The sequence below is a fragment of the Manis javanica genome, chromosome 15, assembly GCF_040802235.1.
Source record: "Manis javanica isolate MJ-LG chromosome 15, MJ_LKY, whole genome shotgun sequence".
NCBI classification, from domain to species: Eukaryota; Metazoa; Chordata; class Mammalia; order Pholidota; family Manidae; genus Manis; species Manis javanica.
In genome coordinates, this window is record NC_133170.1 from 68,351,960 (window position 1) to 68,368,406 (window position 16,447).

At 34.3% G+C, this 16,447-nt stretch overlaps 1 protein-coding gene across 21 annotated transcripts in view; it reads left to right on the top strand.

The window, feature by feature from the left end:
• The window catches only part of IFT81 (intraflagellar transport 81), a 252,692-nt gene that overhangs the window by 97,726 nt on the left and 138,519 nt on the right, over positions 1 to 16,447 (top strand). For all 21 annotated transcript variants that reach the window (XM_073222918.1, XM_073222915.1, XM_073222920.1 and 18 more), the window contains 6 exons: positions 388 to 491; positions 998 to 1,178; positions 6,390 to 6,479; positions 8,811 to 8,876; positions 10,039 to 10,149; positions 11,149 to 11,233. In XM_073222918.1, coding sequence (XP_073079019.1) covers positions 388 to 491; positions 998 to 1,178; positions 6,390 to 6,479; positions 8,811 to 8,876; positions 10,039 to 10,149; positions 11,149 to 11,233 — 637 coding nt within the window. The remainder of the gene's footprint in view (positions 1 to 387; positions 492 to 997; positions 1,179 to 6,389; positions 6,480 to 8,810; positions 8,877 to 10,038; positions 10,150 to 11,148; positions 11,234 to 16,447) is intronic.

Consider the following 16,447-nt stretch of genomic DNA (forward strand, 5'->3'; position numbering starts at 1 on the left):
AAGTAATAGCAATAGTACTCGCTCAAAAATTAAATTATCTGCTTGTACCTTATTTAACAATTATTTCTCTACTTCCAAACATAAATAGATTTGGTCCTGGAGTGAAAAGCTTTTACAGAAAGTTTTATTGTATTGCAAGTTAGCTCATGTGTCTCTCTTGTACACTGGTCTTTTCCACGGGAGACTTTTTTAAGCTTGACATTTTTAGTATGAATCCTGATCTGACTTGTACATACCTTCACCTGGGATCTGGAGGCCTCCATACTTAATCTTATGAAGAGACCACAGTGCCTGTTATGCTCTAGCAGAACAGTTTTGTCAGTGAGTATAAATATTATTCTTTGTTAGATATACAGCAATAACGTATTTTTTCAATTTCTTTGTTAGCAAATTGTTGATATCAGAGAGGAGATGCCAGAGCAGACAGCCAAACGGATGTTGAGCCTTCTTGGTATCCTTAAATACAAACCTCCAGGAAATGCCACAGACATGTAAGACTCTGATCACATGTTGCTTTCTTAAAGCTATGCTTTACTATTCCAAACTTTCATAGGCTATGATCTGTCTTCCTAAGCAATATTTGGTCTCTCTACTAGTCTCAGAACATTACTGAATGTCATGCACAAGGCTTAAGTGGGCCAGTTCTTTCTCCTAATCAAAAAAAGTCAGTCAAATCCACTATTCCATTTCATCATTTATTTGCCATCCTAGATAAAATACAATAACTTAAATCCACCCAGTCAATGAAGTGAAGCAGGAGGGCTGATTGTACCAATTTATGTTCCAACACAATCTTCCCAAATATTCTAGTGACATATTGAGGGCCTAATTTTATGTTTATTGTTAATGTGCAGACTGACTTTAGAATAGCTTTGGTTTTATCTTAAAGTAGTCATGGAAAACAGTTAGGAAACTGTAAATCTGGTTTGGCGAATATGATCTCTTTCAAGGTTTACTTATAAGCCTGAGTATATGTGTGTGTATTTTCTTTTTCTAGGAGTACTTTTCGTCAAGGTCTAGTGATTGGAAGTAAACCTGTAATTTACCCAGTGCTCCACTGGCTTCTTCAGAGGATTAATCAACTGAAGAAAAGAGCATATTTAGCTCATTTTTTAATAAAACTTGAGGTACCAAGTGAGTTTCTTCAGGATGAAACTGTGGCTGATACCAATAAACAGGTATACAATACATAAATGGTATTTAAAAACTATATGTAATACATATCAATGTGTACATTATTTCAAACACAAACACATATCAATCTCTCTTCAGTTTATTTGCTGTCTCTATATTTCCAGGTGGCACCAAAAGGTGCAGTAGTTATCAGTTATTGTTCAACTATAATCATGTATGAAAGTATTGACTTTTGTATCCACCTTATTCCCTTAATCCCTCCCTTCCCACCCATCCTCCCCAGTCCCTTTCCCTTTGGTAACTGTTACTCCATTCTTGGGTTCTGTGATTCTGCTGCTCTTTTGTTCCTTCAGTTTGTGCTTTATTCTTACACTCCACAGATGAGTGAAATCATTTGGTACTTGTCTTTCTCCACCTGGCTTATATCACTGAGCATAATACCCTCCAGCTCCATCCATGTTGTTGCAAATGGTAGGATTTGTTCTTCTTATGACTAAATAATGTTCCATTGTATATATATACTACATCTTCTTTATCCATTCATCTACTGATAGACACTTAGGTTGCTTCCATTTCTTGGCTATTGTAAATAGCGCTGCGATAAACATAGGGGTGCATGTGTCTTTTTCAAACTGGGCTCCTGCATTCTTAGGGTAGATTCCTAGAAGTGGAATTCCTGGGTCAAATGGTATTTCTATTTTGAGGGGTTTTTTTTCTTTTTTTTTTGGTATCATTAATCTACAATTAAATGAAGAACATTATGTTTACTAGTCTCCCCCCTTCATCAAGTACCCCTCCATGTATCCCTTCACAGTCACTGTCCATCAGCATAGTAAGATGCTGTAGAATCACAACTTGTCTTCTCTGTGTTGTACAGCCCTCACCATGTCCCCCAACATTATACATGCTAATTGTAATGCCCCCTTTCTTTTTCCCTGCCCTTATCCCTCCCTTCCCACCCATCCTTCCCAGTCTCTTTCCCTTTGGTAACTGTTAGTCCATTCGTGGGTTCTGTGATTCTGCTGCTGTTTTGTTCCTTCAGTTTGTCTTTGCTCTTATACTCCACATATGAATGAAATCATTTGGTACTTGTCTTTCTCTGCCTGGCTTATTTCACTGAGCATAATACCCTCTAGCTCCATCCATGTTGTTGCAAATGGTAGGATTTGTTTTCTTCTTATGGCTGAATAACATTCCATTGTGTATATCTACCACATCTTCTTTATCCATTCATCTACTGATGGACATTAGGTTGCTTCCATTTCTTGGCTATTGTAAATAGTGCTGTGATAAACATAGGGATGCATCTGTCTTTTTCAGACTGGGGTGCTGCATTCTTAGGGTAAATTCCTAGGAGTAGAATTCCTGGGTCAAATGGTATTTCTATTTTGAGTTTTTTGAGGAACCTCCATATTGCTTTCCACAATGGTTGAGTTAGTTTAAATTCCCACCAGCAGTGTAGGAGGGTTCCCCTTTCTCCACATCCTTGCCAGCATTTGTTGTTGTTTGTCTTTTGGATGTTGGTCATCCTAACTGGTGTGAGGTGATATCTTATTGTGGTTTTAATTTGCATTTCTCTGATGATTAGCGATGTGGAGCATCTTTTCTTGTGCCTGTTGGCCATCTGAATTTCTTCTTTGGAGAGGTAAGTGTCTGTTCATTTTTTAATCGGGTTATTTTTTTTTTTGGGTGTTGAGGCACATGAGCTCTTTATATATTTTGGATTTCAACCCCTTATCAGATATGTCATTTATAAATATATTCTCCCATACTGTAGGATGCCTTTTTGTTCTACTGATGGTGTCCTTTGCTGTACAGAAGCTTTTCAGTTTGATATAGTCCCACTTGTTCATTTTTGCTTTTGTTTCCCTTGCCCGTGGAGATATGTTCATGAAGAAGTTGTTCATGTTTATATTCAAGAGCGTTTTGCCTATGTTTTTTTCTAAGAGTTTTATGGTTTCATGACTTACATTCAGGTCTTTGATCCATTTCTAGTTTACTTTCGTGTATGGAGTTAGACAGTAATTCAGTTTCATTCTCTTACATGTAACTATCCAGTTTTCCAAACACTGGTTGTTGAAGAGGCTGTCATTTCCCCATTGTATGTCCATGGCTTCTTTATCATCTATTAATTGAGTTTATATCTGGGCTCTGTATTCTGTTCTGTTGATCTAGGGGTCTGTTCTTGTGTCAGTACCAAATTTTCCTGATTACTGTGGCTTTATAATAGAGCTTGAAGTTGGGGAGTATAATCCCCCCTGCTTTATTCTTCCTTCTCAGGATTGCTTTGGCTATTCAGGGTCTTTTGTGGTTCCATATGAATTTAGAACTACTTGTTCCAGTTTGATGAAGAATGCTGTTGGTATTTTGATAGGGATTGCTAGGGATTGCATTGAATCTGTAGATTACTTTAGGCAGGATGGCCATTTTGACAATATTACTTCTTCCTACCCAAGAACATAGGATGAATTTCTATTTGTTAGTGTTCTCTTTAATTTCTCTCAAGATTGTCTTGTAGTTTTCAGAGTAGAGGTCTTTCACTTCCTTGGTTAGGTTTATTCCTATGTATTTTATTCTTTTTGATGAAATTGTGAATGGAATTGTTTTCCTGATTTCTCTTTCTGCTAGTTCATCATTAGTGTACAGGAATGCAACAGATTTCTTTGTATTAGTTTTGTATCCTGCAACTTTGCTGAATTCAGTTATTAATTCTAGTAGTTTTAAAGTGGATTCTTTAGGATTTTTTATGTACAATATCATGTCATCTGCAAACAGTGACAGTTTAACTTCTTCCTTACCAATCTGGATGCCTTTTATTTCTTTGTGTTGTCTGATTGCAATGGCTAGGACCTTCAGTACTATATTGAATAAAAGTGGGGAGAGTGGGTATTCTTGTGTTGTTCCCGATCTTAGAGAAAAAGCTTTCAGGTTTTCACTGTTAAGTATGATGTTGGCTGTGCGTTTGTCATATATGACCTTTATTATGTTGAGGTACTTGCCCTCTATACCCATTTTGTGGAGAATTTTTATCATGAATGGGTATTGAATTTTGTCAAATGGTTTTTCATCATCTATGGAGATGATCCTGTGATTTTTGTCCTTCTTTTTACTGATATAGTAGATGATGTTGATGGGTTTTCGAATATTGTACCATCCTTGCATCCCTGGGATGAATCCGCTTGATCATGATGTATGACCCTCTTGATGTATTTTTGCAATATTGATATCTTATGACATTTGTAGGGTTGAAGCGTTTATGCAAATATTTATGTCAAACGTTATAGTAGATGTCATGGGAGAAATACAGCAGAATGAGCCCACTACAGCTGCTACACTTGGAAGGCTTTACATAATATAGGACATACAGAAGTGTAAATGTGAAATGTTCCTCCTTCCTTACCCTCTCCCATCAGTAAATTTGAAAAAAACTAATTCTTCCAGAGGAAGCTTATTAATAGTTTTTATTAAACATGCCCAACTAATTAACAGAAGAATTAACAGTAATTAAGACATATTTATTCTTGAAGCATATTTGAGGTAAATATATAAAATAACTTAAATATTTAGTCAGTCTTTTAGCAGAGACTATAATAAAAAATGTACATTGTCTTTGAATTAAGAGTTTTTGAATGAATGACAGGTTTGTAGGAAATAATTAGTCATGGAAAATATTATTAATTACCTGTCACCACCCTCAAAAAATAATGTTTTAAAAAATTTTTGGATAAGAGTTGTGATTTTTTCCATTAATTCTGCTACTTTTTATCCAGCATCTATATCAGTTATTTGCTATGCTAGACCATAGGGATGCAAAAGTATATACAATCAATATGATTCTTGTTCTTCTGACTCTCACTATTTAATGGAGGGAGACAGACAAGTACTTAATTTTATATGATACTTACTCTACTATCATGATACTCTGATATAGGATAGGTACAGGACCAGATAAGGCTTTTCTAAGGCTAGTGATGTCTTTGCCAAGACCTGCAGGATGATTAGGAATTATCAACATTAGGGGTGAGGAAGTCATGGAGTACTCTCAGAGGGTACAGAGTGTGTAGACTTGAGATGAGAGCATGGACTATTCCAGAGATTGAAAAAAGATTAACATAGTAGAGTATAGAGTGTGAGTTAGGAAAGTACCCAGAGAGGAAGTTAGAGAAGTATTTAGTGACTGGATTAAGCACCCCTACTTTTTTGTGCCCTATATAAATATTTAAGGATGTATTTTTTTAAATTTTGTTATCATTAATCTACAATTACATGCAGAACATTATGTTTACTAGGATCCCACCTTCACCAAGTCCACCCCCCACAATCCCCATTACAGTCACTGTCCATCAGCGTAGTAAGTTGCTGTAGAATCACTACTTGTCTTCTCTGTGTTGTACAGCCCTCCCCATGCCCCACTCCCCACATTATACATACTAATCGTAATGCCCCCTTTCTTTTTCCCTGCCTTTATCCCTCCCTTCCCACCCATCCTCCCCAGTCCCTTTCCCTTTGGTAACTGTTGGTCCATTCCTGGGTTCTGTGAGTCTGCCGCCATTTTGTTCCTTCAGTTTTTCTTTGTTCTTATACTCCACATATGAATGAAATCATTTGGTACTTGTCTTTCTCTGCCTGGTTTATTTCACTGAGCATAATACCCTCTAGCTCCATCCATGTTGTTGCAAATGGTAGGTTTTTTTTTCTTCTTATGACTGAATAATATTCCATTATGTATATGTACCACATCTTCTTTATCCATTCATCTACCGATGGCCACTTAAGTTGCTTCCATTTCTTGGCTATTGTAAATAGAGCTGCAATAAACATAGGGGTGCATCTGTCTTTTTCAGACTGGGCTGCTGCATTCTTAGGCTAAATTCCTAGAAGTGGAATTCCTGGGTCAAATGGTATTTCTATTTTGAGCTTTTAGAAGAACCTCCATACTGCTTTCCACAATGGTTGAATTAGTTTAAATTCCCACCAGCAGTGTAGGAGGGTTCCCCTTTCTCCACAACCTCACCAACATTTGTTGTTGTTTGTCTTTTGGATGGTGGCGATCCTTACTGGTGTGAGGTGATATCTCATTGTGGTTTTAATTTGCATTTCTCTGATGACTAGCGATGTGGAGCATCTTAAGGATGTATTTTTAATGCTCCTCTATAATGATTGAAGTAATTACTTTTAAGTTAATAGATAACCTGATTAAGAAAAGCCTACTGTGTTTAGTCATTAGTGTATAATTTTTTAACTTGTTCTTTTAGTATGAAGAGTTGATGGAAGCCTTTAAAACTTTGCATAAAGAATGTGAGCAGCTCAAGACATCTAGATTTTCTACAGCAGAAATAAGAAGGGTAAATAAAATAACACATAAATAATATTTTTTTATTTGAATAATATTAGATTTAACACTTTTATTTTTACTTAATTCAGTATGAGTCCTAAGACTATATGGAAACTAGTGATAACAAATAGCAGATTTTCTTTTATAGGACCTTTGCTAGTTCTTTACTAAAGAAATTAATGAGGCCAAGGTAACTTCATAATGAGTTTCTACATACTATATAGACCACTACCATAGATTAAAAAGGTTTATATTCTGGGTCTTTATTTACTATATATACATTAACTTCTTTCTATAATATATATTACAGAAAATAGAGAAAACAAATGAGAAAAAGTTATCCAATTGTTACATTTTGTCATATACCTTTTCAGGCTTGTGTGTGTGTATATATATTTGGAATCACACTGTACATAGTTATTTTTATATTTTTAAATCATTTACATTGTGAATATATTTCCATTTTTATCTTTCTGCAACATGATTTAGGTGACTAAATAATATTCCACAATGTGGACATTTTAACATTTTTGTGGGTTTTTTTGTTTTCATTTTTTCCTATTATAGTTAATGCTATAATTATCTTATACATAAATTTATTTTTGGGTATCTGTGATTCTTAGAATAAATTTCTAGAAATGGAATTGCTTATTAAAGGATATGAAAAAAATTTTAGGGCTGTTGATGCATGTTACTTAATGTTCTCCAAAAAATATTTTTATGTTCTTACCAGGCATATAAATTCTTTTCTAAATACTTCTAGTTCTCACATTCATGAATTTCTGTATTTTAGAATTCCTGAGTTGTTAATGCCATCTTTATCTTCTTATTCAATCAGGAAACATTAGAAGTTGCTTCCTCAGGGAGGCCTTCCCTGATTCCCTAGATAGATTAGTCCCCCCAATTCATTTTGTTTTTATAACACTCATTATATTTATAATTAATGTGTCTTCCCAATTATCATTAAGCTCTATGAGGGCAAGTGTCTATTTATCTTGTTCACCACTATATCCCTAGCTCCTGTCACAGTGCCCCTCTTCAGTAAGAATTTGTTGAATATATTAGGAGTGAAAGATGAACTCACATCTAGTAGAGAAGAAAGACCCACAGATAGATACTTAAAACAGTGTAAAAGAAGAGTGATGTCTACCTTCCATTCCTCCATTATGTCACATGAGTAATAACCAAAATGATAAAATAATGTAGAGTCTGTAATTTTAATTTCATTATTACCAAAGTGTTTCTGAAGATATTCTTTATAGAAAACATATTAAGCAAGAAATAGAAAATAGAAAATAATACATTTATGTATTATAATACATTAGATATAACTAGTATTGACATTTTAGTGAATATATTTAAATATTTTTCTTGGTATTATGCATAAATGTTGTAATCTTCTTCTTTCAAGTAATGTCATATCATGATTTTTCTCATGTCATTAAACATTCTGCATAATTTTTAATAATTTTATTGTATTGTGCTACAGTTTAATAATCTAGATATTTGGGTCATTTCCAAATTTAGATATAATTAGCATCTATGAGAATCCTTACAGAGAAATCTGTGACCTTTCGTGAATATCTTATTAGGATAAATTCCCAGATATGCAATTACTGGGCTATAGGGTATATGCATTTTTTTAAAGACTTTTGATACTGATCTTCAATGTAATACCACCACTAGTAATAGTGCCTATTTCTCTCAATCCTATATTGACTACCATATATATTTTTCCTTTCAGTATTACTATGGTAGTTAAGCTATCAGTTTTTCAGGTTTAGGAAGGATTTTTGTTTGTTTTCACTAGAAAATATTATAGAGCTAGTTGGAAGGAAGATAATTTATTTTTGAAGTCTTTATTTTTAGGAAGGGACTGGTTAATTGATAAAACCAGATACAAATTTATGTCTTGAAAACACCATAGCCTTAAAAATAATTTTGATGGAAAATTAGCAGGTTATGTAGTTTGGTATTTAACCGAGCAGCTGTTGTTCATGTTTTTAGACCTGCCGACTTTCCATTACAGGAGATTTTTGAAAAATCATGTGCCCATATTTGGAATCAAAGTACAAATGTGCTGTTTGGCAGCTTTACCTTGCTATGTTATAACCTGTTTTAGTTGCTTTTCTAAATGAACACCAAGCTGCCAAATAAATTACCCTGCATAAAGAACCTTTGTAGGGGAATAGAAATGCCTTTCATCCAAAAGAGAATATTTGTCCTTAATGCTCTGGTTTTAAGTGATGAAAATGGTGATGCATAATCATATAAAAACCTTATCTGAATTCTATAGACAAAGATAAATTTTTCTAATAATGTTTTCCTGACTGCTTTTCAGGATATCAGTGCAATGGAGGAAGAAAAGGATCAGCTTATTAAGAGAGTTGAACATTTGAAGAAAAGGGTAAGGCAAGAATTAGCACTGTAAGACTTTGGCTGCAAGTCCCAAGGACTTGCAAAGATGTGGGGATGCAGATAAAGATTAAGCAAGGCAGGGTATTATGCTCAGTGAAATAAGCCAGGTGGAGAAAGACAAATACCATGTGATTTCACTTATTTGTGGAGTATAAAAACAAAGCAAAACAGAAGGAACAAAATAGCAGTAGATTCATAGACACTGAGAAGGGACCAAAGGGGTGTTATAGTGAGTGGGAGGGGAGGGTGTAGGGGATAAAGGGACACAATTCACTATCACAATGTAAGTTGGTCACAGGGAGAATATAGTCAATAATTCTGTAACATCTTACTACATTGATAGATAGTAACTGCACTAGAGTGGGTGAGGATTTAATAATATGGGTAACTGTAAGTCCAGGGAGAGGAAATTCCGGGGCAAAATACCTCTAAAAACCAAAATCAGTCAAAGGGAGAAATAAAGTTTAAAATCTGTTTATTGCTTACAAACTGCAGTCTGGGGCCGTTTCTTTCTTTCCTGCTCCATCAAAAGCAAAACAGGCACTTCTCTCTCCTCTCGGTTACAGATAAGCCCTCCTTGCTCAGGTAATTATTCATTGATACGGAGATGAACTTCTCTCCACCCCTGAGGAATGATGCAAATGCACTAAAGCCATACTTCTTTCCACCTCCAAACGCCTATTATATGCAGATGGACTAAAGCCAGGCGAGATATTCTGGAAATATTACAATTTCACCCACAATGTTGAATCTCTGTGTTGTATATTTGAAGCCAACATAAGATTCTATATCAATGATAAGGGTTAATGTACTAACCACATTGTTTTTCATGTGAAACCTTCATAAGAGTGTGTATCAATAATACCTTAATAAAAAAAAGATTGTATATCAATAATACTTTAATTTAAAAAAAAGATTAAACAAGGCATAGGTGTACATCTGAAGACAGACTCAAATAACACTGATGGAAAGTGACTCTCCCTAGACAGTAGCCCAAAACTTTTAAGAACCTGGAGTCTGGAGCTTTATTGTCATCTCTAGGGAGTACTGTTTACCAAAAGAAAATGGTAAGTGAATGTCTGAGTCATGTGACATGCTAATTTCTTTCTTAACCTTGACAGTAACATGTACTACTTATTCCCTTACTGTAGGTGGAGACAGTTCAGAATCATCAACAGATGCTTAAAATAGCAAGGCAACTTCGAGTTGAAGAAGAAAGAGAAGAACTTCTTGCACAACAGAAACAGGAACAAAAGAATCAGGTATCCATATAAAAGTTTATATTCTCATGATGAAAGAAATAGTTCCTTCTTTAAAGAAAAAATAGTTTTTTAAAATTATAGAAGTTAATGCTGTGCTTTGCTAACACGGTGCAGCACACTTTGTGGCACCAGCAGCAACAATACTGCTTTTGGGGTTCTGTGCATCAGGTATCTACACACTGTCTTTTGGCCAATGCTTGACTCATGGTGTTCCAATGTTATAGAACATTTATTAAGCAGTAGGATTAACAGCTGATAAACTAGAATCTGAGGTATCCTGAGGTTCTGGGGCTCTGAGAGCATCCATTTTATTCCATTGATTGCAGTATCTTCTACATTTTACTCCAGTGGCAAATAAACAAATCATGAAAAAGCTCAAAATCACCCATACCACATTTGTAGGCTTTAAAGAAAAAAATAACTTGGCCAGAAAGTATCACTTTTATTTTATTAAAAATCTATCTTAAAGCTAAGTAGACTTATACATCAAAAATATATTCAAATCAGCTCCATTTCCTACTGACTGGGCAGTTAGATGTTTGGTTCTTTTGGAACTTGATGTGGCATTATAATACTTTCACTGCAGCAGTAAGCTGCATTGCCCTAATTGCTGCAAGCTGAATGGTAACTTAGCATCATTTCAGATTCTGAGACATTTGTGAAAATGATAGCTTTCCTTAGAATTAAGAAAACCGTGTTATAGTTAAACAAATCCTGGTGCATGTATTTCTTTAATGAGCAATTTTCCTTGACCACCAAGTTCAACAAATAACTAAAAGAGAAAAATTTCTGAAAGCTCTTTTAAAAAAAGTTTTACATGAAAATAAATGGACAGAACCAGTTACATTTTGGGATATAACATAGTAATTTCCTACTTCTTATTATTTATTCCTTTTACATCACAAGATTTATGTGGAACTTGTATTTTTCATAGATTGTCTATGTGAATGATAGCACCCAATACACTTAGCAAGTAATGGGTCTAATTGTATTTTCAAGCTCTTTCATGCAGTGCAGAGACTGCAGAGAGTACAAAATCAGCTGAAAAGTATGCGCCATGCAGCGGCAGATGCAAGCCCTGAAAGTAAGTGGAAATTATTATATGTTAGAGGTGACCAGAGAATATTAGTTTAAATCAGTAGTCTTCCTTGAAGCAATCAACTAATGGGAATTAATTAACATCAAATGATATCTCAGCATTTTGGAGTGTTATTTCCTAGCTAGTAAATGAAATCACTGATGAAGACATCCTTAAGTTTTTACCTGGGGTTTAAAATTCCCATTCAGTGTTTTGTTAGAGGGTGAAAACAATGAAAACCATTGTGGAGGAAGGCTCTCTGATATGTGATTATATAAAGTACTTAGGATGGATGTTATGAAAAAGATGGATGCAGAAATGTGAATGATTTAGAGCCTGGACTATAAAGAAAAAGAATAAAATGGTGGACACTTAAAACTGATTTTTTTTTCATGTTTTGGTTTGTGCTGATGACATAGGTATTCCTGGTTATCACATTAGCTTTCATAGAGGATAAATTGTTCTCGTATCTCGATTATACTACCAAACTCATCCGAGGCATACTTGAAGTGTTTTTGTTCATCAGAAGGGAAACCATACAAACTAGAAGAGTAGTGCACAGCTCTCACTGCTATTGGAGAAATATTCCACTGTAAATATCAACTGTTAAAGGGTTAATTCATCTTTCTATAGTATTCTATCAAATATTGTACTCTGAGATGTAATACATAGGATGAGTATTTTAAAAAAGACAATAAGTAGTGTGGATAAGAATGTGGAGAAACTGGAATCTTTATATGTTGCTGATGAGCATATAAAATGGTACAAACTGTGCTGGAAAACAGTTTGGCAGTTCCTCAAAATTTTAAACATTGAGTTACCATATGACCAAACCAGGAATGTCATTCCTAGGTATTTATCCTGGAGACCTGAAACATATCCACATAGAAACTTATATACAGATGTTCATAACAGCATTATTTATAATAGCCAAATAGTGGAAACAACCAAATGTCCCTAAACTGTTGAATGAATAAACAAAGTGTGGCACATCTATGGAGCATTTATTCAACAGTAAAAGGAATGAAGTATTGACATATGCTACAACATGTATGAACCTCAAAAACATGTTACATGATAGAAACTAGTCACAAAAGACCATAAATTACATGATGCATGAAATGTGCAGAACAAGCTATTCCACAGAGATAGAAACTAAACCAGTGATTACCTAGGTTTGCGCTTGTAGGGGAGGAAAGGGATGAGGTTGGAGGGGAGGGAGTGACTGCTAGTGGGTATAGAGGCTTCGTTTGGAGCTGATAAAACTGTTCTACAATATATTATAAGGGTTATACAGCTCTGAACATACTAAAAACTATTAAATTAAACACTAAATGGATGAATTTTATGGCATGTAAATTATATCTCAATAAAGCTGTTAAAAGATATAATACTATATTAATTCTAGATACATATTCTTAACCACTTTTAATTGCTTTTGCAATTGGGATATATCTTCCATTTTACATGTTCACTTAACATGGTTTATGTAATTTAGTTGATGGTCTCCTATAATTAATAGCATCTTAGAATCAAGGAAATATATATTTTATTGATATTTAAGAAACCAGTATTGTACACCCTGTAAGATATATGGTTAATGCATGTTAATTAGTGGCTTTCCACAGACTGTCATTCTCCTCACTCATTATAAATCCAGATGCCAGCAATACCTGGATGTGCCATGCATTTAGTTGTTGTTGTCATTGGATACTTTTATTCACTGAGTTTTCACTTTTTAGGAGAATGTTTATTTTCAGGACAAAAGAAAAATTTTAAATTATTTTCTTCTTAATATATTTTCAGCATATGTTCTTTGGATTTGATATAGGTGCCTTCACATCTTTACTATAAAAAATTAAGATGTGTCTTCAAAAATCCATTATATTCTAGCCATTTAAAAATTACTATCAAATAATATGTGTAGGCCTACTTTTCACATTGATAGTGAATTTTTGGGAATGAAGATAATGTATAAAAGAATTGAAAGATTTGTATGCAAAAACAATTGTTGGATTGGTACAGTTTAATACAATTTAAAGTGTTAGCCTGAGCTTGTATTTCTGCAATATCTGTTATCTCCAGTTTTTTTAGGTTAAATGTTTCTTGCTATTACATTTTAATTCTGGCAACTAAACAGAATATCCAAAGTTACTTATAAGGTTAGTAATATTTTATTTTTTATTTGAGTTGATAGTCTTTATTTTGCTTTGGTTTTCTAGCCTAAAGAGAATCTTTTTGAGTCAGTAAATATATAATTATTCATTTAGTAGTAAAATGGACAAAATTCTGCTTGGGGCATCTCTTGAGATGTTGGTTTAAAATATTAATAAAAGTAATATGTTAGTAGATGCTGTTAAACAATAAAATCGGGTACATTTAAAAAATTTTCATTGAAGTGTAGTTGATATACAATCTTATATTCATTCCCAGTATACAACAAGTTACCCATATTATTAAATCCTCACTCCAACTTGTATAGTTACTATTTGTCAACATACGAAGATGTTACAGAATCATTGGCTATATTCTCCATGCTGTACTACCATCCCTATGACCAACTTACATTATTATGATTGAGAATCTTTTTGCCCCTTTATCCTCCTCACCCATCTACCCCAACCCCTCCCCCATGGTAACCACCAGTCACTTCTCAGTGTCTGTGAATATATCACTATTTTGATCATTTTGTTTTGTTTTGTTTTTAGATTCCACAAATAAGTGAAATCATCTGGTATTTGATTTTCTCCTCCTGGCTTATTTCACTTAGCATAATACCATATAGGTCCATCCATGTTGTCACAAATGATAGGATTTCTTTCTTTTTCATGGCTGCGTAATATCCCATTGTATATATGTACTACATACATCTTCTTTATCCATTCATCTATTGATAGGCATTTTGGTTGCTTTCATATCTTGGCTATTGGAAATAATGCAGCAATAAACAGAGGGGGACATCTGTCTTTTCAAATCAGCGATTTTGTTTTCTTCAGGTAAATTCTTAGCAGTGAAATTACTGGATTGTATGGTATTTCTATTTTTAGTTTTTTGAGACACCCCCATGCTGCTTTCCAGAGTGGCTGCACCAATTTACATTCCCACCAGCAGTGTAGAAGCGTTCCCTTTTTCCCACATCCTTGCCAACACTTGTTATTTCTTGTCTTTTGTATGGTGGCCATTTTAACTGGTATGAGGTGATATCTCATTGTGATTTTGATTTGAATTTCCCTGATAACTAGCAATGTGGAACATTTTTTCATATGCCTGTTGGTCATCTGTATTTCTTCTTCAGAGAAATGTCTATTCAAGACCTGTGCCCATTTTTTAGTCAGGTTATTATTATTATTTTTTGTGTTAAATCCTATTAATTTTTTATATATATTGGATGTTAACCCCTTATCAGATAAATTGTTTATGAATATATTCTCCTATACTGTAGTTTGCCTCTTTGTTCTGTTGAAGGTGTCCTTTGCTATACAGAAGCTTTTTAGTGTGATGTAGTCCCACTTGTTCATTTTTTGTTTCCCTTGCCCAAAGAGATGTGTCCCCTCCCAAATTGCTCATGCTTATGTTCAAGAAGATTTTTGCCTATGTTTTCTTCTATGAATTTTATGACTTCATGTCTTACAGTTAGGTCTTTAATCCATTTTGAGTTTACTTTTGTGTGTGGAATTAGACAATAATCCAGTTTCATTCTCTTGCATGTAGCTGTCCAGTTTTCTCAATACCAGTTGTTGAAGAGGCTGTCTTTTCCCCACTGTATATTCATGGCTCCTTTATTGTATATTAATTGACCATATATGTGTGGGTTTGTATCTGAGCTCTCTATTCTGTTCCCTTGTTCTATCTATTCTTGTGCCAGTACTGTACTGTACTGTTTTGATTACTGTAGCTTTGTAGTATAGCTTGGAGTCAGGGAGCATAGCACTACCAGCTTTGTTCTTCTTTCTCAGTATTGCTTTGGCTACTTGGGGTCTATGTGGGTCCATATGAATTTTGGGATTATTTTTTCTAGTTCATTGAAAAATGCCATTGGTATTTTGATAGAGATTGTATTAAATCTGTAAATTGCTTTGGGCAGGATGGCCATTTTGACAATATTAATTCTTCCTATCCATGAACATGGGGTAGATTTCCATTTATTTGTATGTTCTTTAAGTCCTCTTATCAGTGTCTTATAGTTTTCAGACTATGGTTCTTTCACCTTCTTGGTTAGGTTTATTTCTAGGTGTTTTATTCTTCTTGATGCAATTGTAAATGAAATTATTTTCCTGATTTCTCTTTCTGCTAGTTCATTGCTACTATATAATATTGCAACAGATTTCTGTGTATTAATTTTGTATCCTGCAACTATGCTGAATACAGTTATTCTAATAGTTTTTTGGTGGAGTTTCTAGGGTTTTCTATATATAGCATCATGTTATCTGCAAATAGTGACAGTTTAACTTCTTCCTTACCAATTTGGATGCTTTTTATCTCTTTATCTTGCCTGATTGCTGTGGCTAGGACTTACAGTACTATGTCAAATAAAAGTAGTTGGAGTGGATCACTATTTGCAGATAACATGATATTGTACATAAAAAACCCTAAAGACTCCACTGCAAAACTACTAGAACTAATATCAGAATTCAGCAAAGTTGCAGGATACAAAATTAACACACAGAAATCTGTGGCTTTCCTATACACTAACAATGAACTAATAGAAAGAGAAATCAGGAAAACAATTACATTCACAATAGCATCAAAAAGAATAAAATACCTAGGAATAAACCTAACCAAAGAAGTGAAAGACCTATACCCTAAAAACTAAAAGATACTCTTAAGAGAAATTAAAGGGGACGCTAACAAATGGAAACTCATCCCATGCTCCTGGCCAGGAAGAATTAATATCGTCAAAATGGCCATCCTGCCCAAAGCAATATACAGATTTGATGCAATCCTTATCCAATTACCAGCAACATTCTTCAACAAACTCGAACAAATAGTTCAAAAATTCATATGGAAACACCAAAGACCCTGAATAGCCAAAGCAATCCTGAGAAAGAAGAATAAAGTAGGGGGGATCTCACTCCCCAACTTCAAGCTCTTCTATAAAGCCATAGTAATCCAGACAATTTGGTACTGGCACAAGAACAGACCCACAGACCAGTGGAACAGATTAGAGACTCCAGACATTAACCCAAACATATATGGTCAATTAATATTTGATAAAGGAGC